The sequence below is a fragment of the Rattus rattus genome, chromosome 6, assembly GCF_011064425.1.
Source record: "Rattus rattus isolate New Zealand chromosome 6, Rrattus_CSIRO_v1, whole genome shotgun sequence".
Lineage (NCBI taxonomy): Eukaryota > Metazoa > Chordata > Mammalia > Rodentia > Muridae > Rattus > Rattus rattus.
In genome coordinates, this window is record NC_046159.1 from 86,758,051 (window position 1) to 86,783,992 (window position 25,942).

At 45.9% G+C, this 25,942-nt stretch overlaps 1 protein-coding gene across 1 annotated transcript; it reads right to left on the reverse strand.

Moving 5' to 3' along the window:
- Window positions 1–1,098: 1,098 nt before the first annotated feature.
- On the reverse strand, window positions 1,099–4,303 carry Prr15 (proline rich 15). The gene is made up of 2 exons (XM_032906465.1): window positions 3,832–4,303; window positions 1,099–2,205 (listed from the first exon to the last, which is right to left on the reverse strand). Exon 2 carries the CDS (start codon window positions 2,055–2,057, stop codon window positions 1,677–1,679), a length of 381 nt encoding a protein of 126 aa, XP_032762356.1. The 5' UTR covers window positions 2,058–2,205; window positions 3,832–4,303; the 3' UTR covers window positions 1,099–1,676.
- Between the last annotated feature and the right edge of the window lie 21,639 nt (window positions 4,304–25,942).

Genomic DNA, 25,942 nt, shown 5'->3' on the forward strand with positions numbered 1-25,942 from the left:
CACACTTTCTACTTCTAAATACACTTTAAAAGTCTTCTCATGCTTACAAAGAATATAAAACACCAATCAAGGGGAAAATGCAACTTTCTCTTTTCCTGTGAGTTATTGGTAATTGTCATGTAAATAATCTCCAGCCATTTCTGTTAGAGTAAGGTCTTGGCTATGTAGAAATGAGACCATTAGCTCTTTACTGTTCTGTGGTACCCAAGCTCAAGTCATTAATGTCAATGCATCACAGCTACCGTTACCCCCACCAAATAAACTGTGAGGTTTCTGTAGATAGCTGACATGTTTTACTATTTCATAACTAGTAAATTTGATAAGGATGACAACAGGAAGCCCAGCCTCCTTGTATGAACACTCAGTTCATATAACTAAGGAGCACCAAGTGTTTTCTTGTTCTGGACTACGGAAGACTCAGCATCTCAGTGAGGGTGATTTCCTTGCTTCTCATTTGTTTGTAAAGGGAGCAGAGTGTGCCCGGACAAGGTCTCAGCATCCCTCTAGGGTACAATACTCTCTTGTAATCTGCTGAAAAGCAGGTGGTATTCATTTACTCTTTTTCTTGAAGCTCCTAAGAAAAGCAAATGGGTAGATTTTTTTTTGCTGTTGTTGTTGGTAAGAATCTTCAGCTTGATAGATCAAAGGCTTTGAAATGAGATAAACGTGGACCCAGACTAAATGACATTGGCTTCGAGGCAACAGGTGGGGAAAGCAGCTTTGCACAAACTGAATGGGCTCCATCCATGCATTAACATGTTTTTGGGCAATTCTTGTGAGGTGTTCACAATGGATGCTAAAAAGGACGCATTATCGGCTTTGTGAGTTACTCTGTGGAAATGCACCGAAGGAACAAGAGAATGTAGGGTAGCATGAATTGGTACCACTCCCTTCCATTGAATTTGGTTGGCAAATTGGAATATCTGGCAAACTGGTTCCAGCTGGGTGCTTCTAGAAAAGCTCTTTGCCCAGCAGCTTTCCAACAGGAGCTGCTTGGTAAATAATTAACCTTGTCACTGAAGACCTTGCATGCCTGCCTTTAAGTATGATGAGTTTTAAAACTTAGAACAGAAGAGGAAAAAAGTATACAAAGTCACCTTAAGTCTTACAGTTCAACAATTTTAATAGTGCACACTAAACAGGTATACAGCTCGGGAGTCCTCACTTAAAGCAATATTACTTCTCAATGCTTCTACCTGGGAGGGTCCTCTCGTCCCTTCATGTAGGAATAAGTCTAGGGTAGTACCCTAAAGTGCATTTCTCAGACATTAAAAACAGTGCTTCCATTTGCTCTCCAGAGTCCTCAGTAAGAGCATGGCTTCCTCCTTTGAGAAGCTGGAGAGGAGGGGTCACCTACTGACTGCCTCTGAAATACCCATCCAGCCTCGTCACTCCCACAGGTGACAGAAACGACAGCAACACCTCAGAATAACTTTTGTAAAAGCCGACTTCCTCAACAGTAAACAACTATCCTTCCCACACACACAAAAAATACTTACTCCGTCTCTGAGTCCTGGAGCATTGAGGACTCAGCTGACACTTCACTTTCTAGAAAATATTAAATCTCCAAGGCCTTGGTCAACTGCATATTCTGAACTTGGGTGAGGCACCAAGTACTAGGTCTAGGGGTAAAGTGTTTCTCTGCAGAGAGAGAGAATCCTGGAAGCTTGCTCGGGCTACTGCTTGTCCTCCTGGGGGTCATCTGGAAAGTCAGCCTCCTCGGGGGACCTGTCTCCTTCAGGGAGCAGTGTGGCACGCATTTTCCTCCTCTCCTTAAATCTGCCAGAGCGTGAGATCTTCAAATTGCGCCGGCTGTTGCCTGATTTCTCCTCACACAACTTATCTGATCTGAGGGGCTCTCCAGTGTCCTCAAGGACATTGGAGTGCTGGTTTTCTTGCGAGCTGCTAGTCCGATCTGAGTAAGACGGTGAGGGATCCTGGCCAATCTCTGGGCGAACCTGAGGCTGCACCCCCACCGTGACTTCCTTGCTTTTCTTCCTGGTCAGTGATTTCCACCAGGGACTGGAGCTACTGGTGGAGCTGCTACTGTCTGCCATAGCCCCTAGGCCCGGCGACCCCGGGCACCCCGCGTGGGGAAGGGCCTGGGCCAGGACGTCCCCTCTCTCTTCCGTGGTCTCAGACTGTTCACTCCGCCCTTCCAGGCTTCTCCCACGCAGGCTGCTGAACCGGAGTTGAGGGGGCACCCTGCACAGAGAGAAAACCAGAACTTGGGTTGGTCAAAGTAACAGGCTCCCCATTCTACTCTCCTCAGAGCTGGGGCTCACTCAGCTCTGAGAGCACTGACCACCAGCACGACAAAGCCTGATCTACAAGCTTGGTCTGCTTGAACTCCTGGCCTCAACCTTTGCCTCAGTTCCCAAGCAAGTGCAGTAGCTAGCCCTGGTCATTAAGGCCCTGGTCATCAAGATCACCCTGGCTCCAGAGGGATTTTGGCCTGGCCTGCCGCACAGCCTGACTGGATAAGAACCCCTAGAACCGCCTTCCTTCAGAGGATCACCAGAAGGAGAGTTGGGTAGGTGTTCCGGGAACCTAGCTTGTCCTGCCCACTACAGATGAATGAAGATTAGGCATTTTTTAAAAATGAGTGATTGAAGAGGAAGTTCCCCCAGCCCATTGTGGGTGAGACTATTTCTGGGCTGGCAGTCTTGGGTTCTATAAGAAAGCAGGCTGAGCAAGCCATAAGGAGCTAGCCAGTAAGCATGACTCAAATTTCTGTAAAGCCCTTTCTAGGATGTTGAGTGGTGAGGCCTGGGAGTGTATCCAAGCGGGGCACATAAACTCATCCTGTGCTTACTTCAAACTGCTTCAAACCACTTCTGCCTTGTGACTTTCAGAGGCTGTCTAGACTTAACTTCCCTTGGAAACCGCCATCCCACTCTTTTACTCCCCAGGGCCAATCTCCATATTGTTAGAAGGCCACGGGTCCCAGTCCTTCTTTCATAGTTCTCCAACTCTTAAGGATTTTGCTTATTGTAAACCAAAGGCTTCTGGTGCTTTCCCTTGCGCATTGCGCTTCCATTCTCCAAAGGAAAGAGCTCAACCAGGAACTCCAGAAAACCATTCTTCCCCAAGCTTTGAATAACGGAGCCCAAACGCTCCTGATACTGCAAGCCAGACTCTTGGCACACTTCCCGTGCGCGTGCTACTGGACACGGCCACCGCAAGTGGGCAGGGCTCGCACGCACCTCCCATTTCTAGGTTTCAGCTCCGCCACCTCGCAGCCCACGCACCGCGGCGCTCCTGGGATTCGCCAGTGCGCAGGAGGGAAACTTGTGTGGTGTTTGTTGGTGCAGGTTCTCCCGGAACTGCCTGATAGAGGAAGTCTCTGCGCCTACGGAGAGGCGGCGCAGCGGCCACTAGCACTATCTCCTCCCCGGGATGCCCTGAGGACACACTCGGGCTGGGACTTGAAAACCGTAAAAGCAGAATCAACTCAAAGTTCTTTCCCTACGAAAGGCACCCATACCCCTAGGCACCATCAACGGTGGGGTCTGCAAACGCTTCGTTCCCTCCTATTTTGCAGATCGGAAAAACAACCCCATACTCCAAGGCATTTATTAATGGTGGTAGGCAGTCAGCCACCAACACTTTCTTCTCCACAGTGATCAACTTGGTGTGTACGGAAAGGCCTTGTGAGAATTGTGCAAAGAAAAGACGACAAATAATGCAAAAGTAGGCAGATCACCCTTCTGGGGGCCTCTCCTCCTGCAGCAGGAGGAGGGGCACTGCGAAGCGCTAGCTAGCGTTCCCGAGGGACTTAGCAGCGCCAGGGTCGGCCTTGATAGACACAGAGGGAATCTCTTCACTCACCTGCAGGGGCTTCCAGAGCCACTGCGGCGCGGGCTGTCTAGAGCACGGAGGGGCGTCTCAAGGGTGCCTGAAGCTTAGTCGCAGTGTCCCTTGTCGTTGACTAGGAGAGATGCAGGAATCGTTGCTGATCTCGCCCAACACCTCTGACTCTCACTACAGGAACAACCTGGGGCTGGCAGCAGGGTCTGCAGAGGTGGCAGAGGCTGTCAGGTCCGCCGCCCCAGAGCGAACCCAGTTAGCCTTTCACGGTGGAAGTCTCACATTCTAGGGCGCGTCCTTTCTTCCCGCTCGCGCTGCTCTCTGGCCGCAGCTAGACAGGACCTAGGCTGCTGACTCTGGCGCACTCGCCCTCCTGAGCGTCCGCAGGAACGCGCTGAGACATCTGCCCACCTGCTGGTAGCTGGCCAAAGGCCCGAAGACAAGGGAGCTGAGAGGAGGGGAGGGTCGGGGTGGGACAGGAGGCGGCCGCCTAGCTAGCTACAGGTGCAGGTAGGCGTCCCTGCCCTTCTGGGGACCAGATTGGACGAGGTCGCAAACGTGGCTCCAGCCCTGCGGACTCTGATTGGAGAAAAAGCTGTACTGAGCCGCCGCCCAGTTCGTGTTCCGTTCTTGCGCTGAGGTTTGAGTCCCAAGGCTTTCAAGTTTTCTAAATTGGAAAGCCGATTCAAACTCGGTCTTGTTGGGGAGTTTCAAGCGTTCTTAGCTAAAAGACTGAGAGTTGAGAACCATGTCGTTGCTGTCATCGGGCACTATTCAAGTACTATAAGTTGGGTTAACTCACTGGCTCCCCAGAACGCCCCAGGACTGGGCACAGTGACACTCGCCAGGCCCGCAAAGAAACCTTGGCATTGCAAAGGTTAAACAGTTGTGCGAGATTGCCCCCTGAAGGGCAGTCTTGAAGTAGCAGGGTTGGAAGTTTGATTCCAGTTTATCAGTCTGTTAGTCTTGGGTTCTTAACATAACTAAGTCCATCATTCCTTCTGGGCGAACACGAACCGACACCCACCCAAGCAGAGCCCAGAGCCACTGAGAGGGTGAGCCAGGGGGCCGCAGCACCGTGCAAGGTGCTTTAAGCTAGGTGGTTACTTGACAAAACGATATTAGAGGAGACATTTTTTTCTAATGAAGGTGAAGCTACAACCTGAAAGAGAGATTCTTGGCATCTCCAAGCTCACAGACATACAAGCAGGACTCCTTGCCTCTGAAAAACGCAGTTCTGACAGCTTCTGCTCAGAGCACTTTCTGCAGAACAAGCCCGGCGAGAGACAGACTGCCCAACTCTAATCTCTTGCCATACCGACGTGATAAGCAGGCAGGAAATTTATAGAGTCTTTCAATACAGTAGGGAAGAGGAAAATACAGGGACTCGGTTAATGCCTTTGGGTTTAATTAAAAAATAAAAGATGAACACACGCTGTGTATTTGGAAGTGATTTGTTTCTTAACAGAGATTAGACAACACCCCTCTGCCACACACCTCCCCCTACCTCCTCCGCCCCTTCCTCTCTTCTTCCCCCTTTTCTCCTCCGCTGCCTCCCTCCCTCCTTCCTTTCTTTATTGGTGGAATTTCACTATGTAACGAAGACGGGTCTCAAACTTTGACATACCACCCAAACCGACACTTGGGGTTAGTTGGAAAGTGGGGACATCGATCGTAACACTAGTGCTTGATAAACACTAGCTGCCAGCCTTAAAGGGAGTACTCTTTCCAGAGGCAGATGTCATATGATGACAAAAGTTTGTCTGGGGAGGGAGTCGCCACCATTTATGGAGCTGGGACTTAAGTGTTGTGGAGCACATTGTGGAAAGGAGGAAGACACCAGGCAAAGGACCCTAGCTTACTGAATGGCTTTTCATCACAAAGCCGCAGCGTTTCCTCAACAAACAGATCCTTCACTTCTCAATAAGATAGCTCCTTATTTACATCCAGCAATGTCAAATGTCTCTGTTATGTCTCCTGGGTTGAGTGGAAGCACCTTATTAAATGAAACACCACTGCGCGGGGTGAATACATACATGGAAAGGTAAAGTGAGGGGCTGGGGTGGGTGGGCAATGAACCAGGTCATGGGAGACAGAGAGCATTCCAGAGTAAACGGTGGGTAAAGGAGCCTCAGAGTGTGAAGGATGCTGGGCTTCTCAAGGTTCAAAAAGCTGGTGGGTGATGTTAGCACAGAGAGTGAGTGGCTGGGGTGAAGTGGGAGGTGACACTGGGTGGCTGAGTACAACACAGAAGTCCAATGGCAGCTGTGAATGTGGCCTAGTGCAGAATCTTAACAGTTGCTTTCAAGGCTTAAGGAATGAGGTTCTAGAACTGGGTTCAAGGGACTAAGATCAGAATCTTGGAGTTTAGAGTTGACGTTTTTTTTGCTCAGCAAACCTGGGAAGGGCTGGGAGGGCCTGGGAAACCGATCATATCTTCACATCTCTACAGGAGGGATGGGCTTGGGGAGGAATCTGAACAAAGGCTTTAGGAATACAGCTGGTCATATGAGAGGAACCAATGTACCCTGCTCTCATCCCAGAGAACTGTGTTATGCCTTGGCTTTGTTCTTTTTACTCTTGCTGATCCCACGTTCACATCTCCTGTCCTTATCTTCCCTTCTTTCTTTAGCTCTGTGCCTTTCTCCTTTTCTTCTTCATCTCTATGGCCACCCCTGCCCCTTGACAGCTAGGCATGCCTTTTCCTTCCTAGCCCTCAACTCTGTCACTTTGAATGCTCTGTTGTGCTCTCTCTGAGGGTTCACATCAGTGTTGGAGTCATATAACCTTTTAGAGTGAGCATTGCAACCAGGCATGAAACTCTGCAGCATCTCATCTCCCTGTCATGTTTCTGGAGTATCTGTAGATGTTCCTTTCTTAAGCTTTTTCCAAATAGTTGATCTAAGGAAGGCCAGATTTTGTCTAGAGTCTGCTCTCCCTTCAAATCAGTCCCATAGTCAAGCCTTTGAACAGGACCACTGCTCTCTCTTTCCCCCATGCATCTTGCCACCAGGTCACAGGTTTGAAAGTCATAGTTGCTCTAGTCTCCCCTTTTCACGAAGCAATTTCATGCAGAATGCTGTTGATAGGAACTGGCTAGGGCTTCATTCATCCTGCTCTTCTGCAGTGTAGGAGTGGTGGGTTCTGTGCTGGATCTTTCTTCTGGCAACAGATCTCCTTGGCCCACCTTCTTGAATTTCTTTTCATGTTGCTGAAGATAGAACCCTGGAGCTTGAGCATGCTAGGCAAATGCTACTTTTCTCTTCTCTTCTCTTCTCTTCTCTTCTCTTCTCTTCTCTTCTCTTCATTCATTCATTCATTCATTCATTCATTCATCATTTATTGCTGTCCCGATGAGATCAGTATCATGCCAGGTGCTGTCTATATGTTCTTTCTTTCAATGCTAACAACAAGGGTAGAGCACTTGTGGTGGTAGAGCCAGGATGTAGGATGAGGTAGGATGAGGATAGGTGGTAAATCCTTGCTGGAGGAAATATGTGATTGGGAATGGGCTTTGAGAGCTTAAATCGTCACCCTTTCGACAGTTTGTTCTCTTTGCTCAATGCTGTAGCTCAAGCGGTGAACTCTTAGCTCCTGTTCCTGCTGCCTTGCACGCTGCCTTTGTCCATAATGGATTCTCATCATCATGGAACTGTAGAGCCAAATAAAATCTTTCTTCTCTAAGCTTTGGTCATGATGTTTCATCACAGCAATAAAAGGGTAACCAACACACACACACACACACACACACACACACACACACACACACACACACACTGATTTAAATAAACAAAGCAGGATCTCTCAGCATCATCTCTCATATCCATTATCTGCTCTTATTCCAAAAATCTCCTGTCCAAATGGCTGTGTGTGCTAGTGCAAGCCTGAGTACAAGGTCTTAGTCCATTTGGGCTGCTATGACCACGTGCCGAAGACTAGCATGATGGTTACTTTGTTATCAACATGACTGGATTTAGTATTACCTAAAAGATACACTGACATAGATGGTACCAGCTCATGGAGAGTGATTTAAAACCTGAATAAAAAGTAGGGAAGGAGGAAGTGAACAGAACACCAACATTTCCATCTCTCAGCTTCCTGACTGTGATGCGACGTTTTACATTCTTGCCACCCACCATGATGTATGGCTAGTTTGTTTGTTTGTTTGTTGTTGTTGTTGTTGTCAACTTGCTCCAAGCTAGAGTTATCTGGAAAGAGGAACTTCAGTTGAGAAAATGCCTCCATTAGATTGTCTTTAAGCAAGTCTGTTGGATACTTTCTAACTTGATGTGGAAGAGCCCAGATCACTTTTTAAAAAAACATCTAAGCCTATAAACAGTGCTGTTCCTGGTTGGTATAAGAAAGCAAACTGAGCAAGCTTTGGGGCACCAGGAAAAGGAATTTGCTTCTGCTTCAGTGCCCAACACCAGGTTCCTGCCGACTTCTGTTCATAATGTGCTATAAGATAACATAAACCCTTTTCTCCCCTGGTTGCCTTTGGTCCTGGTCTTTACCACAGCAATTGAAACCTAACTTAAGCCACGGGACTTCCCCACTATGCTGGGCTGTTTTCAAAATTGTCACTGTGCTTTTTGTTACTTTACTGAGTTTTTGTATCTACCATACCTCTCCACTCTAATCCCTTCCAACTCCCTAACACTGGGTAGGAGAGAAAGAAGATTAGGGGAGAAATGGGGCGTAGATCTCTTTAGACTACCCCTGCTGATTAGGGGCATTGAGATCCTTGAGGCAAGTCCAATCTTCATGGTCAGTATATCCAATTTCTTCTTCTCTTTGATCAAGACCACTTGACAGACCGCCTCAACAGCAGCCAGCAGCAGCAGGGGGAGCAGCCACCGCCACAGGCCCTCTCTGGGCTCTCCCATTTATACTCTCTTCAGAGTCCCCTGAATTAAACCATCTGCAGCAGGCAAAATTTATGCCCCTCCTAGAGCACGAGACAAATCATAATTAGTGGCTGTGGACAATCTGAAGCAGCCTCATATCCCACACCCAAGATTAAAACAAAAACATATTCATATAACATCACTGGGTTCTTAAAGAAACCGAAGTTCTCATCACACAAATTCTAAGCCAAGATCGTCCCGTCTTTCTTTAAGTTGATTTCCTTGTGCATTTTTCACAACAAATAGTAACTAATGTCACTGAGAATAATAGCTAACATAACTAGAAGTTCATAAATGCTGGAAATTTATTTCTCACAGTTCTGAAGACTAAGGAATTCAAGGTCAAGGTGCCAACAGGACCAGTATCTGGCCATCTTTCTGTCTCACAAATGGGTTTTCGGGAGCTGCCTAGGGTCCTTTATAATATCGTTAATTCTGTCTATGAAAAAAGACCCCAGTTGTACAAAGCATTGCTTGTTGTGTAGGACATAAATGTTCAGTCTAAAGCTATGTCTTCGCCTCCTTCCTCTGCTTGCTTTCTGATCCAGAGTGGACCAAAGCCTGTCAGCATTGTCCTAAGTGCCTGTTTACTCCCCTGCCATGGCTCACTTCTGTTGCTCTCATAATTCTAAGCCATCATTATATATGATATTAGATATAAGACCATTTGACAGACCCCCACCAGCAGGGGCAGCAGCTGCTGACACAGGCCTTCTCTGGCCTCTCCCATATTTACCTTCACCTACCAGAGTCCCATGAATTAGCTGGACCCAACCTATCTGCACGACCTTTCCTATTCTGTCCCTGGTCCACCCTACATCCACATGGTATCCAGGGTGGTCACTTAACAATCTCTGTGCTTACAACCCCTCAACAGCGCCCCCTTGTACTATGGATAAAGAACTGTTAGGACCCACAGGCCCTACATGACACAACATGGTCACATGACACCAGTCTTCGGCCACTTCATTCTGCTCTTCCCCAAAGTCTCTGCCCTTTAGTCACACTGACCTCTGTCACTCCAGTCAAATCTTGCTTGCCACTACCAAGCCATGTTGCATAGAAAAATTACCGAATCAAAGTTGCTCGAGTTATCTTCAGCTTCTCAGTAGTGTCTGTTGAGCCTCTTTTGCTCTGAAGTCCTTACATCTCATAAACTCTCCCTTAGAACAGGTTTCTCCAAGATAGATCTATATTACCCAACTGTCTTGCTGCCACACAAAATACCCAGTGAAACAACTTACTGCATAGTTCCAGTTCATCCTGGCAAGCGTCTTAGTTGGGGTTTCTATTGCTGTGATAAAGCACCATCACCAAAAGCAACTTGGGGAGGAAAGCGTTCATTCAGCTTATACACCCTAGGTCACAGTCCAGCATTAAAGGAAGGTCGGGAAGGAACTTAGGGCAGAAACCTGAAGGCAGGAACTAAAGCAGAGACTGGTGGAGCATCGTTTATGGCTTGGTCTCCGTGACTTGCTGAGCCTGTGGTCTATACAACTCAGGACGACATACATGTTCAAGGACAGTACCCTCCAGCCCTTGGCGGGGTGGGGATGGGGGGTGGACTTACCCAAATCACTCATCAATCAAGGAACTGCCCATAGGCTTGTCCACGGTCCAATCTTGTGGGGACCTTTTCTCAGCCATGGGTCTTCTTAAACGGTTCTAACTTGTGTCAAGTTGACCAACAAACTAACTAGGACATCAGGGAAGGCATGGCGGCTGGCACAGGGGCTAGCTGGTCGCATCGTGCTCGCAGGCAGGAAGCAGAGAGTGAGGGATGCTGAGGTTTACTTTTTCCTTTCCATTCAGCTGAGTCCCGTGGAGTGGAGGCGCTCATATCCAGGGTGACTCATCCTTGATTAACCTAATCTGGATAGAATCCCTCGCAGATGTGCCCAGACATTAGGTCCCATGGTGGTTCTGCATCCCCTCAAATTGATACATACACAAGCTGTGGTTGTTTTGTAAGCGCTAACTATTCAGAAGTTAATCTGAAGCTGGTGTAGGTCTTTTTTCCTGACAGTTCTCATGCACAGTCTTATTTCCTGAACATTATACTTTGTTGTTCTTTGATTTCCTTGGTTATTGACTATTTAAGGTACAAAAAAAATCTGACTTACTTTAACAGGGTTTTCGAGAGCCCAGGGGAGCCCCAGAAGTTCACCGTACAGGAGACCCAGAAGTTCACCGCTCAGGGTTGTTTTAAGGAAACAGGTTCATGAGATTCATGTGAGCAGGCGTCTGCATTCACATTCTCTGGGCATGGGTCCATTAATGCTTTCGCTCTTCACCCCCATCCCTGCCAGTCTTTTCTGTTCTTTTGTAACTTAACCAAGCATGCAGACCTGTGGGAAGATGAGCAGAGGGATCTTTTGCTATGTCATGTCCCCAGCGAAGTCATCAGGCCTCTGGGGACTTCGAGTTAATGAGGACAGCGTCTTCTGTTAATCTTTACCTTGGGTAAATCCCTGGTTTTTGAACATGGCCCTTTTGCTTCCAGAACCTACCAAGGCAGAAGTTGTTTCTGCGCTCAACTCCTTCAGTGGAGAATCCATCCAGCAACCTACTCCCACTGAGGGAAGTGAGTACGCTTGCTTTAAATATATGACACGTCTGCCTTGGTGTTCGTCTTCATCGCCTGGACTTTCTTGTTCATTTATTTGTTTAATCGCATGATTCCTTCGCTACTTAACAGCCCCATTTTATGCAACCTTCATTTACACGACACCTGCTTTGTATCAAGTGTAGTTCTAGAATCAACCCTTAGGATACTTACTATAAATACTCATTTTCCTAAGAGCCCCATAGCACAGACATTGTCTTGTTACAAATCATAAAACTGAGGGATGAAGTACTTACTGCTTGGTAGAGATCACAAAGCTGGTTGGAATCAGAGCTGGCATGTGACCCCTCCCTCCCCTTCAGAGTGCAGGGACACAGTTCACTACTCTGCTCCGTGTCACTGATGAGCCTTTGTACCGGGCATGGGCCCACGCAGAAATACCCTCAATACTGCTGAATGAGTAATCACGGACCACACAGATATGGATTCTCTGATTATAAAAATGATTGATGTGGGAGAAAGAAAAGCAATACAGCAGCAATGAAATCCACCTTTGAATTCGTCATTCTGCGTGACAACAGGCTTAAATTCTGAATGTGATCGGTAGGACAGATCTAGCTTTTGTTTGTTTCTGTTGCTAACACATCGGAAGAAAACCATCATGTTGAAATAACACCAGAGAGAAATGGTTTAGGTGATAAAATACAGGGGCGATACATTAGAGGGTTGTAGTTGAAGCTTTGTTAGAAACTGTTAAGGAATTCAGAGCAGGACATTCCCCAGTAAGGCTCACAATAAGATGTCTGAACTTGTTCGAGAAACACAAAGAATTCACCTTTCTTTGCCAGAAAGCCATTGATGTGGGTGGAAGTCATGTGCCGTCATTTAAGGCGAGGTTCTCCTGCTGGTTACTTGATTCCAGCTCAGGGCTGGCGCCGAGCTCCTTGTAAAGGTCACCTGTTCTCTACTGTTGGTCACGTCCCTCTGCGAAGTGTCAGTTCCGTTATGCTCCGGCCTGTGTTTTCTCTTTTGTGGTTGGTTGGTTTGTAGGCACCGTGCGTCACATGGGCACAGCAGAGGTGGTTATCTGATGAAAGGGTAACCTGATGCATGGTGACCTCTTAGTGTCCTCCCCTCCATCAAGGCCGCTGTCAAATGTTTGGAACAGCAATCCACAAGGAATCTCTGCTTTCCTTCCTTCAGGCTGTCCGGGGACGTGGATGGGGTTGGGAGTGGTTAGTGACAGTTAGGGTATTCATGTGTCCTCAGGGCTAACACAGAGGCATCTCCTCCGTACTCTCAGTGAGCATTCGAGCTTGTGTGCTTACCTTGGCCATTTCATTTACATATCAAGAGGAAGTGCCTTAGTGGCAGCTGTATGGCCTTTGTAATAACAACAAACCAAATCTCACTACGGGAGTCTCACTTTTAGTGGCCAGAACCTCTCTGAGAGATGGGCAGCCTTGGTCACACTGGTTCATCTTGAAAGCTGGAGCAATTTCCTCAAGGTCACCTGACTTAGAGGTGGAGTGATTTTGAGTAAGCGCCAATTAGTTTGAGCCTAGGACAGTGTTTTTCTCCGTATGCCTACTCAAGTCTTAAGGTGCATTTAGTTAATCATTAGATCAATAAACCTTTGTTGTTATCAAGGCTATTCTACCAGAAGAATCCAGTCGTACTTCAAAAATTCTGATTAGTTTGCTATCTTCTAACTTTCCTTTTCAGACAGGCTAAACCACAAGTGGTTGCTTCAGTGGCAATGCCCTCGAGGATCACAGAGACCTCAAACCAGAGTACAGACTAGCTCCGGGAATTGTAATATTACGAGCTTTTTCCACAAAACAAGAAAAACTTGGTGGTTGGGTTAGATACTCACTGGGTGGCTTTGGGTAAATGCCAAAAACATTTCCAGGCTCTGCTCTCTTTCTATGTAAAGTGGGGACAATTCTGTTCACTTTGTGGTGCAGTAGCCGGGATCAAAGTAGACCGTATACTTATCAGTTCTCTGTAGAGACCCAGTGAATGCTTGACTTTTTCTGTGACCACTTTCTTCTATTGGTAGAAATTAGTCAACCAACTAACCAAGCATCCAAAGAAACAACCAACCCATCAATCAGTTCCAAAGGACTTTTGAAAGTAGTACCCGTGTCCTCCAAAGTACTGTCAATATTATTGACAGGCCAGTTCCTGCCCCCAACAGCATCATTTACTGTGGAATATGTAATTTACGAGAATTCACTCTGAATCCTGCTGCTTTCAGGAGTGGCCTCAACGACCAAATCCAATCAGGCAGAAGTTTTCTGTATGTGGTTCAGGAAGGCTCTTTATCTCTGAGCACCAAAATCGCATTACATAGTTAAAGGAGGAAGTGTGCTGGGGTAAGCCTGAGAGCAACCATACATAAAAGGAATAACAAATGGCAAGTAGAGAGGCTCAGGAGGAAGGTCACTGCCAGGCTGTGGTTCCAGGATCTCAACCAACAACCTGCACCACAGAGTCGTGCTGGAGAAGAAGGGCCCTGTAGAGTGCAGGCTTTGATAGCTCAGTCATCGTGGCCCTCTTTTGATTTTATTTTATTAAAATAGTATACGTTGGAGTCAGGAACTGCCTCCAGCAGTGACATCACTTGCAGGGAGCAGGGACCTGCACATCCGTTGCCATGGCCATGGCCATTCATTCCAAGCATACATTTTGTTCACCTCCCACCTTCACCTGGGAGCAGTCACGTCACAGTTCAAATAAAAGGCAGACCCTTTCTGCCCCCTTCCTCTTCTTTTTTCTCTCTTCTCTCTTCCCCCACTTTGTCTCCATCATCCTCAATAAACCTTTCCCACGTGGGACCAAATTGGCCTGGTGTGGTCTGTCTGGACTCAAGCCTTGATTCTATCACAACAGTGTATGCATTTAAGAGCTAAATGCTGCTATGATGTTTGTAGAAAATCACAGGGGTTCCTGTTCCTTAGGGCTAGAGAGATAGCTCAGTGCTTAAGAACATGCACTGTTCTTGAAGAGGAACCAAGTTCAATTCTCAGCCCCTAACCTGGGTGGCTCACAGCTACCTATAGTGAGCATATACCCATATATATAGACATTCAAACATACAAATAAGTAAAAGAATAATTTAAAAAATCTTTAAAAAAAGAAAATCACACCGTATCTTACCCTAGTCCTTCCTGTAACTATGTCCCTGCTGCCTCTAATACTTTTGACTTTATTCTGCTATGCACAGCTCTCCACACCTCTAAGCAGCGCTGTGGTATTGTGCTTTACCAAACATTACACTGCCCTGGCAGGATAACTGAGAACGTAGCTCATTTATGCCTCTGTGACGCTCTTTCTCTTCCCTCATGTTCCTTCCAGAAGTTATATCGCAGGTTCGTTTTAATTGTCTATTCCATGTTGATACTGAGCCAGTACATATATTGTTTAAGCATTTAAATCTGTAGATAAAGATTTACTATCCTAGTTTCTTTTCATGAAATTTCTGATGATAAAAAAGAAAGAAAAAAGAAAGAAAGAAAGAAAGAAAGAGAGGAGGAGAGAAAGAAAGAAAGAAAGAAAAAAGAAAGAAAGAAAGAAAGAGAGAAGAAAACACATTCCGTTTGCTTGCCACGTCTCTTTCCGCTCTTCCAGTAACTTCTCTGCTGGTTGTGGTTTGAGTCTGACTGCCTCAGGCTCGTGTGTTCAAATGGCTGCTCCTCAGCCAGTGTTGCTGTGGTGGAAGTTTGTGGTAGGTGGGGCTGGGGGCTGGGGCTGGGCCTTTGAGATGATGTAGCCTCAGGCCGCTGCAGCCCTGTGCTTAGCTGTTCCATCCACCTTCCCTTCCCACAACTGACTGTCCCCAGTAAACCGTGAGCGAAAGTCCCTCCTCACTCCACTTAAGTTGTTTGTATCCCAGTGGTGAGAAACGTGACCAACACCGTGTGGCTCCTTATTGGCCTAATCCTAGCAACACTGTGTGTCCCTTGGGGCTCCTCGGAAAGCCCTGCTCGGGAACCTCCATGTTCTCTTCACCCTAGGCTGACTTTTTCCTGGCTGCCCGCACACACTGCCCTGGGATGCCTTGAGCTGTATTTCCTGGATCGGAACTTCCCTCTTTCTTGGGGTACGCTTTTGCTTTGGGGGAGCACATCAGCAGATGGAGCGGTACATCATGAGTCAAGGCAGCAAGGCTGGCTTCAGTGTCAGTTCCATGCTGACATGACTCCAGTAGCACCACTGCTTGCCCTCCATGCTTGCTACTGGCTATTCTCCTGCAAGAGGAAGCTGCACTGGGTAAGGGAGCTGCAGGCAGCAGATCTCCAGTGGACTCCACATGGAGGACCCTGGCCCCCACCAAGTGCAGTTGCTCACCATATCCACAGCATCCACTCAGGATTTCTTCAGAGCTTGTTGCTGTCTCATCCAGTCTATTGAAACATGAGTTTTCTGCCACTCGTAATAGGGAAGGAGAAACCCAGAAAGTCACAAACCTCTATGGGTCAGCTCCAAAGATAGAGCTTGATCGCATTTCCCTCTTGTCCTGAGAAATAAAGTCATGGCCTCCTGCATGTTAGGTAAATGTTCTCTTAGTGAACTGTACCCTCAGCTCCTGTTTAAAATAAAATAAGTAAAGAGCTGGATACATAATTCTCTAAATCACCATTCTAAAAATATATTGCGTATTAGGGGTAGAACATTTCCTAGGGCAGTGAGAGTGGCTTAGTGTTTGGAAATCTATTCACAATATTACTAGGTAAACAGCTGAGGGAGCAAATGGAAGCTCGAGAGATGGAAGAAAAGGGCATTTAATGAAGCACCACTGAAGCTCGAGTTTTAAGAAGTGCTCTCATGGGGTCGAGAAGGGAGATTTTGTGATAGAACGTTCATGGACAGGAACAGTATCTTTGTTTGAGGAGCAGAATCCCCAGAGGAACATGCAGAAAACACAGTGGAACAGTCTGTTCCTTTCCCAGCACACCTGGCAGTCACGGTTTTAATTTTTAGGTGACTCCAACATACATCAAATTTGGGTTGATATAAAATTAATTGTGTAAAAATTACAACATCTAACACATTAAATATAGACATTTTCTACATGTTCTCGTCAGAAGGAAAATGAGACTGCTGTCTTCACTAGAGGTCCATGCCTTTTGAGAAGTGGGAAAGATGGAGGAGGGGGAGGAGGAGGAGGAGGAGCGGGAGGAGGAGGAGGAGCGGGAAGAGGAGGAGGAGGAGGAGGCAGAAAGAATGAGAACTGGGAAGAAAGAAACAAAGTTGCCTAAATGTGTACTCCATTTAATGATGCAGAAATCTACATAATATTTAGACAAAAGTATGAAAATCCACAAGACTATCCAGCAGATTATTAGACTTCATACATACTCAATATCATTAATAACACCTGATAATCTATTAGCAAGATTTGGTGCTTCATACCTATAATCTTAGCACGTGGGAGCATGAAGCAGGGGTCTGCTGTGACGTCAAGGCTATAGAATGAGAACCTGTCTCAGAAACTATTGTGAGTCAATGATGAGAGGTGGGGTGACAATTGGAAATAAAGGAAGCTCCCCCTTTATGACTATAGTTCCATCCCACCCCCCATTTTTTGATCAGGTGGTTTGTTCTTTTGAAGTTTAGGATTTTGAGTTTTTTGTATATTTGAGATATTAATTCTCTGTCAAACACATAGCTGGCAAAGATTTCTTTTCTGTTCTGAAGGCTGTCTCTTCATCCAGTAACTTTTTAACTTCATGAGGTCTCATTTGCCAGTTGTTTGCCCTACTTCCTTAGTGACCAGGGTCCTCTTTAGAAAACCGGTGCCTCTGTCCCATAGCACTTTACTTGTAGTAAACTTCCTGTAGCACACTTTCTATAGCATACTTCCTGTTGCATACTTCCTATAGCACACTTCCTGTAGTCCATTTTCTGTTCCATACTTCCTATTATGTACTTCCTGTTACATACTTCCTATAGTATACTTCCTATTGCATACTTCCTGTAGCACACTTCCTGTAGTGCACTTCCTGTAGCACACTTCCTGTAGTAGACTTCCTGTTGCATACTTCCTGTAGCACACTTCCTATTCTTCCTCCTGCTTTTTTTTTTTTTTTTTCTTTTTTTTTTTTTTTTTTTTTTTTGTCCTTGTGTTGAGCTCCGTGAGCCATTTGGAGCAGAATTTGTGCAGGATCTATTTCAGTCTAGTGTATGTTGAGTTCCAGTTTTCTCAGCATCATTTGTTGAAGATTCTGACATTTCTCCAGTGTGGTTTGGCCTTGCCAAAACCAATATCTTTAGCTGACACTGTTCGAGTTTTTATCTGGATCCTCCTATCTGCTTCATTGATCTATTTTTGTGCCAACGCCATGCTGTCTTATTGCTATGGCTTCCTAGCATAGCATACTAATGCTCCCACAGTATTTTCCTCTTATTCAAGATTGCTGTGGCTGCCCACAGAGCACATGTGACTGAAAAAGAGATAGTGTGGAATTCATAAATAACTCAAAACAAATCAGGAGATGTGAGACCAATTTAAGAGATATGGTAAAACTTAAGAATGACCAGTTTCACAGAGGAGACAAACAAATGGTCATTAAACAACAACAAAAAGCTCAATTGTAGTGGGAATCGAGGAAAACAAAATCATGTTTATTTTATTTCAACAGATTAAAAAATATTTACCTATGATAATGCCAAGCGTTGACAAGGACCTGAAATGTGGGCCTTCCCAAGCACGGCTGGGTAGAACATGGGTGTCACCATTGGGAAACATGCTAGTTAGATTGACCGTAGTCTCTCTTCATGATTTAGCTGTCCACTTGAAGCAGGTACAGAACTGAATGGAAACGCATCTGGAGATGTCAGGCATTAATGGAAGAAGGGAAATGATCGAGTATCTATCTCTGGCATTAGAAATGTTAAGCTATTTAATATGGCAGTTTGTAATAGTTAACGCAAATGGACTAGATCTATGTGTCAGTGTAGGTATATTTCAAAAAAAATGTTGGGGTTGGGGATATAGCTCAGTGGTAGAGCGCTTGCCTAGCAAGCTCAAGGCCCTGGGTTCGGTCCTCAGCTCCGAAAAAAAAAATGTGGAGGAGAGAAAATAGGGTATAGACTAACATCAGCCCAATGCTACTTGTATAAACCTTGCAACTATTGATCATGTGAAGTAAGGTATAAAATGTGTCAAAGAATGGTAGAGGCCGGGGAAATGGGCCAACCCCTTTAATTTACTTAGAAGTTAAATACCTCTTTTTTTTTCATTTTTTAAGATTTTGTATTTATTTGTTTTTTTATCTTTATTAACTTGAGTATTTCTTATTTACATTTCGATTGTCATTCCCTTTCCCGGTTTCTGGGCCAACATCCCCCTAACCCCTCCCCCTCCCCCTCTATATGGGCATTCCCCTCCCCTTCTCTATGGGTGTTCCCCTCCCCGTCCTCCCCCATTACCACCCTTCCTTCCCCCAACAATCACGTTCACTGGGGGTTCAGTCTTGGCAGGACCAAGGGCTTCCCCTTCCACTGGTGCTCTTACTAGGCTATTCATTGCTACCTGTGCAGTTGTAGCCCAGGGTCAGTCCATGTATAGTCTTTGGGTAGTGGCTTAGTCCCTGGAAGCTCTGGTTGGTTGGCATTGTTGTTCCTATGGGGTCTCAAGCCCCTTCAAGCTCTTTCAGTCCTTTCTCTGATTCCTTCAATGGGAGTCCCGATCTCAGTTCAGTGGTTTGCTGCTGGCATTTGCCTATGTAGTTGCTGTATTCTGGCTGTGTCTCTCAGGAGAGAAGTTAAACACCTCTTAATGAGATATAAATGGAGTGGGTATGAAATGTATCTAGAGAGCTGAGCTGCAGCTCAAAGGATGTTCATCACGAGTCACGGCTGCAAGGCTGCCCAGTCGGGCTAGTTTAGGCCGAAGGGATTTATTGCAGGACATCAGGTACCTTGCTGCATTTTGAGGCTGATTTAGAATTGTTGGCAGATAGCATTCAAAGGCAGAGTGAGTGTGACTGCCTGGGCAGAAGTGCAGAACTCGGTGGTTTTTGAGGGATACATGTGTGTAAGAGGAGGATGGACCGAGGAGCCTTAGGTGGGAATGGGGTACAGGGGTGTGTGAGGGTGCGTGGCAGCGCTCCACACCTGTTCCCATGTCCTCTGTCTTCACACACAATTCCATGAAGTAGGTGGGTTGAACAGGCAGGCAGCCAGACAGGCATTAATTTTCCTGTTTCAAAAGAGAGAAACCCGAAACTCAGCAATGTTAAAAAGCTTTGACCCTGGGCCAAGACAGGTCGCATGGCTCTAAATCCAGTGCTTCTGTAGGGATACCAGATGGCTATTCAATAGAAAGATGATCTATTTCTCTGCACAGGACAGATGCACATCTGCAGAGTCTTCCGTCCACCGACCCTTCCTCTTTTACACCCAAATGGAAATTGTATTTGTGAGAGGAATAAATGTCAGTAAGCCCGAGGTTCCTACTGTATAAAAAGTACCATGCCAAGTATGATCAGGGCTAAGATTCCTGCCCTCACGAAGCCGAGAGTTCAGACAGCAGTGCACCGGAGTCAGCAGTGCACAGTCCTCAGTAGAGTTATGAGTTGAGATGTTTGTAGTACTGAGTGACTCAAGGAGACTGATGATTTTATCCATTTTCTAAGGGTGTTACCCTCTATGTAACACTGTATGGTCACTGTTCTCTTCTCAGGCAAATCTATTTTCCCTCTAATATCAAGACACCTTAGGTAAAACAGACCCATCTCTGGCTCAAGTATAAATTCTGCTTATTCATAATCTCAGCTCGTCAAACTTTATACTGTAATGAAAGTGCCTGAAAGACTAATTTAAAAATTGAGTTTGCAAAACCTCAATCCTGAGCCATGCCTAGTACCCTGACTTATTAACAAGTCCTAGGTATCAAGACCCAGCCATACCACTCTTGGATAGATACCCAAAGGACACTCTACCCTACCACAAGGACACTTGCTCAGGTACAGAAATAGGATTGGTTTTGTGGGTAGACTGGGGGCAGGTGGGGATGGGGAAGGGAGGAATCAGGTGCTGGGGAAGATGGAAGGAGAGTGCGGGTGGAGGCAGCTGGGAATCGGGGAAGCATTTGGGGGAGTGGTGTGGAAACCTAATGCAGTAGAAACTTCCTGGAATCTATGAGGGTGACCCTAGTGGGTACTCCTAGTAGTGGGGGATACAGAGTCTGAACTGACCATTTCTTATAGCCAGGCAAGGCTCCCATTGCAGGACTGCATTGCATTCAATTGAGTAGTGGGCCAAAGAGGTCCTCTGGTGATCCCCAAATAGCCCAAGCTGATACTGAGACAGAGGGTTGCTCTTCTCAAAATTTCAGCGGGGCCCTATTATCAAGGACATCCGCACAGCTCATTGAACATGGAGAGGTCAAGTTGGTACCTACATGGAGCCATCACATCTCCATTCTAGAATCTTTGGTGTAGGAAGGTACCCTGTAGGTTACTGAAAGAGAGACATGGACACCAATGCAGCCATAAAACCTTTACCTACATTCTGCCAGCAAGACAAGCTGGGAAAATGATGGTCTACCAGTATCTGATTTAACTTGAGGCCCACTCCATGTGAGTTCACGTCTAGCAGTGCTTAGATGACCCTGAGTGGGAAACTGGATAGGCCACAGACCTAGGGTAGAACCAAACACACCAGGTCTAAAATTAAAAAAAAAAAAACTGAACTAAATGATTCCTAATGATATTTTACTGCACTCATAGTTTGGTGCCTTGTCCAGTCATCATCAGAGAAGTGTCCTCAGGTAGCATATGGGAGCAGTTACAGAGATCCACACTTGAACATTATTTAAAGAGAAAGTCTACACTGGAGGTCTCCATCTGGTCCCTCCCCTCAGAGTGTGGGGAATCCCATGGCAAAGGGTGGGGGAAAGAGCGTAGGAGTCAGAGGAAATGGAAGACACCAGAGAACATGGGCCACTGAATTAACTACACAGGGCTCACGTAGGCTCACAGAGACTGAAGCAGCATGCACAGGGCCTGCAGGGTCTGACCTAGGGCCTCCAAATATATGTTGTGGCTATTTGCTTGTGGGATTCTCAACAGTGGGAGTGGGTAAGTCTCTGACTCATTTGTCCGCTCTTGGGACTCTCCATCCTGTTGGGTTGCCTTGTTCATTTATGAGGGCTTTTGCCTTATCTTAGAGTTATTTCGTTTTGTTGTGTTTGGTTGTCTCTTAGAGGCCTGCTCTTTTCTGAAGGGATGGGTAGGAAAATGGGTGATAGGTCCAAGGGAGAGGGGAAGTGTGTGTGGGGGTGGCTGGGGAGCTGAGGGGATGGTGGGAGGGAAAAATCTGGTCAGTATGTATTGTATGGAAGAATAATCTACTTCAACAACAAAACAACATAGAAAGAGAGACATACAGATAGACAGACAGAGACAGAGACAGAGAAAGTGACAGAGAAATGGAAAAAAATAGAAAGGAAAAAAGTTATTTGTATAGCCCCCAAACATGAGCTATGCTCAGTACCATACCTTGTTAACAAGTCCTAGGCCTTAATGTCTAGGCAATTTTTCTTTGGGAACCATTGTGTGTGAGCATTTCTGTTGGTCTCATTGCCTTCATCAGCAACTGGCTTAGCCATGCTCATACAAAACCATCCTGGCCAGTGTGATTGGACATCTGATGAGGACTCCTAGAAAAGGTTCTTTGTAGTTAACTGGGACAAAGCTACCATGCAAACACCTTAGTCAAACCCCTAGTAGGAAGACAGACTCAGGCTTGACGGCTCCTATCTGAACCTTGTAGCTGTCTTATCGTTTAAGTCCATTTTAACCAAGGTTTTTATTTTATTACGTGCCACAAAAATTTCCTGCCTGAGGTTGGAGAGATGATTCAGTGGCTAACCATGAGTACTTCTCATGAAGAAAACTCTAGTTCCATTTCCAGCATCCACATTGGGCATCTCACAACTTCTTTAACTCAGCTCCAGGGCATCTGACACTCCCTTCTTGCCTCTGAGGACAACTGCACGTCATGGTGTACACACCCCGTTACACACATACAATTTTAAATAATAAAAAATGTCTCCTGATGGGTAGCTCTACTGATAATGCTCCCTACAGATTGATATCTGTCCCTTTACTCACACTCAAGAAGTCGTCTTTATGGGCATTGTACCAAGCTGACCATGCCAGCATTAGACCAGCTCATGAGGCAGGGAGAAGTCACTGGGATCCGTCCAGGAGATTAATGGATTAGAAAGGATATCGTGGGTGTTACTATGACCCCCTGAAAGAGAATCTCATATCACTCTCCTAGAATTATGCACAGTTTGTATACATACCATGTATGTGATATATATGTACATATATTGCTGACTTGGTCATGGCACTGAATCTTTGGCGTAAGGAGAACTATTTTTGCCTTGATGGAGTTCCTTTTAAAAAATCCTTTATTTTATTTCTGCATTATCATCATCTTCATCTTCATCATCATCATCATCGGTCTGTGTGTGTGTGTGTGTGTGTGTGTGTGTGTGTGTGTGTGTGTGTGTGTGTGTGTGTAGGTGCCTGTGGGTGAGTGCTTGCCACAGCATACTTTTGGAGGTTGGAGACATCTTGTGGGAGTCAGTTCTTGCTATCCTCCCTGTGGGCTCCTGGGATTGAACTCAGAACACCGGCTTGACAGCAAGTCCTTTTACCTGCTGAACTATCATGTGGATGCAGAAAATTTAATATATATATATATATATATATGTATATATATATATTGCTGTTGATTTTCTTTTTGGTTCTGGTTATTGAACCTAGGATTTGTCCATCTTGTGCAAATGCTCTCCCACAGAGATAAATCCGTAGCCCACACGGGCTCTTTCTCTTTCAACTCGGCCTCGAAAGTTGGATGTTCTTACCGGGGTGAGCTCTTTCAAGTCTATTCCTCTGATACTTTTTAATCTCCTAGTATCCTTGATAGGATACTCTTGTCTAGTCCTGAAGTTTCCTAGCCTCCCAAACTGCCAGTCTGAATTACACTTGGCTCGCCCCATCAGCAGGGTATTGGTTTTAGAAGGATGAGCCTGGGCACATAACTAATGTGTGCATTGCTGTACAATTTACATCGAGCTTGGAGTATTCAGAACCAGGAATTCAACTGACCTTTCAGAAAGTGTCTAGGATGCCAGTAGGGTGGCTTATTCTGTTATGGTATCCATTTTCAGATACACAACTCCTATGGACGGAGACTATATTCAGTTTAGCGATTGAGGGGTAGGAAAACATAAGGATGCTTGGTGACTGGATGCTTGGTGACTGGAATGGCCAAAAGTGTCTCAGTAATACTTTATTAACGCTGAAGATTTTGAAGTGTGGAGCTGTTGGAGAGAGTATGTGAAGTTATACATTTGGCAAGTAGGAAAGATTTTCTGTTGGGTGCCATTTGCTGTGTACAGGAGATGGATAAGCCTATGAAACGTGAGCTGATTTCTTAATGAGTTTGACTATAGGTTGTATTTTCTTTCTTCACCGAGTTGAGTTCACCCCCATCACTAATCTGCCTTTCTTGTCCCCACCAAAACGTTCCTTGCTGATATCACTAACTAGGGATCTGAGTGTCAGGTGCACAGCATGGCCTTTTCCAAAACTGCTGTTGGCCCTGGTTTTTGTCTTTTATCCTGGCTCTGCCTCCTATGGTCATTGCTGTTCTTCATCCAGGCTCTCTGAGTTTGTTACTCTTTAGATTTTGTTCTTACCTGGTTCTCTTCTTGGTTCTCTCCATGCCAGTTGTCCACGTTCCCTGTCTGAGCCCTGTCTATCAGCTCATCCTTCCTCCTTTGTGAGCACCAACGACAACCAGGCATTTACACCATGGTGAACCACTGATGCTAACACAGACTAACCCCTTAACATCTCCTTGCGAACTCCACTTTTCTTTTGGATTTTCTTATTTTCTTAAAGAACTACTTTGTGATGAAACCAGAAGTTGTGGTTTCCACATGAGATGCTTTCCTTTGAACGTGGTACTTGGCCAGTTGGTCCTGGCTGTCTCCTGAGGAACTCACACCTGGACCTCTCTCCTCCCTCAAGCTGTGAACCAAGCTGGATTGCTGTTGGGCAAAACAGCATCCTGATTGGCTCAGAGCCTCTGGTCTTCCACTTCCTGTTTTGTCTTGTTACTTGAGGATCTTTTATCCTTGAACTTGCATCCTTTGACTTGGCACTGCAGGGCCCTCATCTCTCATATTTGCTCTCATCCCCTTCCTCTTTGCTCCCACATCAGTTTTTCAAACCACCCATATGCTCTCTCCCCCGCCATGGCTGGCACTTCCTGCATTCCCTGCTTTGGGAAGTCAGGGAAGATGTCAGAGGCTAGGTGGAAATGTGCCATTTGCTACTCATGCAAATGGTAGCCATGATACTTGTCTTAGAAACATAAAAACAAGCTATCAGAAGGAAGGCAAGAAAGTGGAATCCTGAGTGTGGTAAAAATCATTTCAACTGAAATTAGGAAAACATAACACTTTTAGCTATTTAGTCTGTTCGTGCTTGTGCTGGTGAATTTTAGGTCCAATTGACACAAGCTAGACTCATCAGCGAGGAGGAGTCTCAGTTGAGAAAAATGCCCCCAAAAGATCAGGGCACAGGCAACCTTGTAAGGCATTTTCTTAATTCATGACTGGTAGGGGAGGTCTCAGTCCATGGTGGGTGGGGCTCTGGACTGGTGGTCTTGGGTTCTGTAAGAAAGCAGGCTGAGGAAGTCACATGGAGGTAGCCAGTAAGCATCACTCCTCCAAGGCCTCTGCATCAGCTCCTGCTTCCAGGTTCCTGCCTCATTTGAGTTCCTGTCCTGACTTCCATGATAATGAATGGTGATGTGGAAGTGTAAGCCAAATACCTCTCCTCCCCACCTCACCCCTGCCAGGCCCCCCCCCCCCAAGTTGCTATGGTCATAGTGTTTCATCATAGCAACAGTAACTCTAACTAACACAATGTTGCTGTAACAAAATGCTGTACATGGGGTGGTTTGCCAACAACATACGCTTGGGGGTTGGGCAGTCAAGAGCAAAATGCTGGGAGGTTTTTTGTCTGGTGACAGTCTTCTTCCTGGAAGAAGTGCACGCAGTGGAGAGGACAGGATAGTTCTCTGAGTTCTCTTTGATGAGGACTTTAATTCCAGTAGTAGGGCCCCACCCTCATGACCTACTCACTTCTGGAACGCTCTGCCTCTAATCCCACTGGGATTTCAGCAGACGGACTTGGGAGAGGTGGACAGCAACAGTAAGACCACAGTATGGCGTATTTGTATTTACAAAGCATCCAATTAAAAGCAACCCTTTCTTATGTTAGCTATGTTAGAATCCTGAAGCCTAGCAAGCAAAAGAACAGCAAAAAGTACTAGGACATGCTAAGCACAATATGTGATACGTACATACATGTTACATGTATGTAAACATGTGTGCCTGTGGAGACCAGAAGAGGACACTGGATCTCTGGCAGCTAAAGTTAGAGGTAGTTGTGAGCCACCTGACATGAGTGCTGGGAACTGAAGTCTGGTCCTTTGTAAGAGCAGCCAGCACTCTTACCCACTGAGCCATCTCTCCATCCCCACAAGGCAAGATACTTTCTGAAGTGCTTGTGAAATCCTCAGTATTTTATTATATTGCAATAGGCCTCATCTCCCCATC

Bases quoted from the DNA above. Each gene is read 5' to 3' on its own strand.
- Prr15 (XM_032906465.1), bottom strand. From the start codon at position 2,057: ATGGCAGACAGTAGCAGCTCCACCAGTAGCTCCAGTCCCTGGTGGAAA.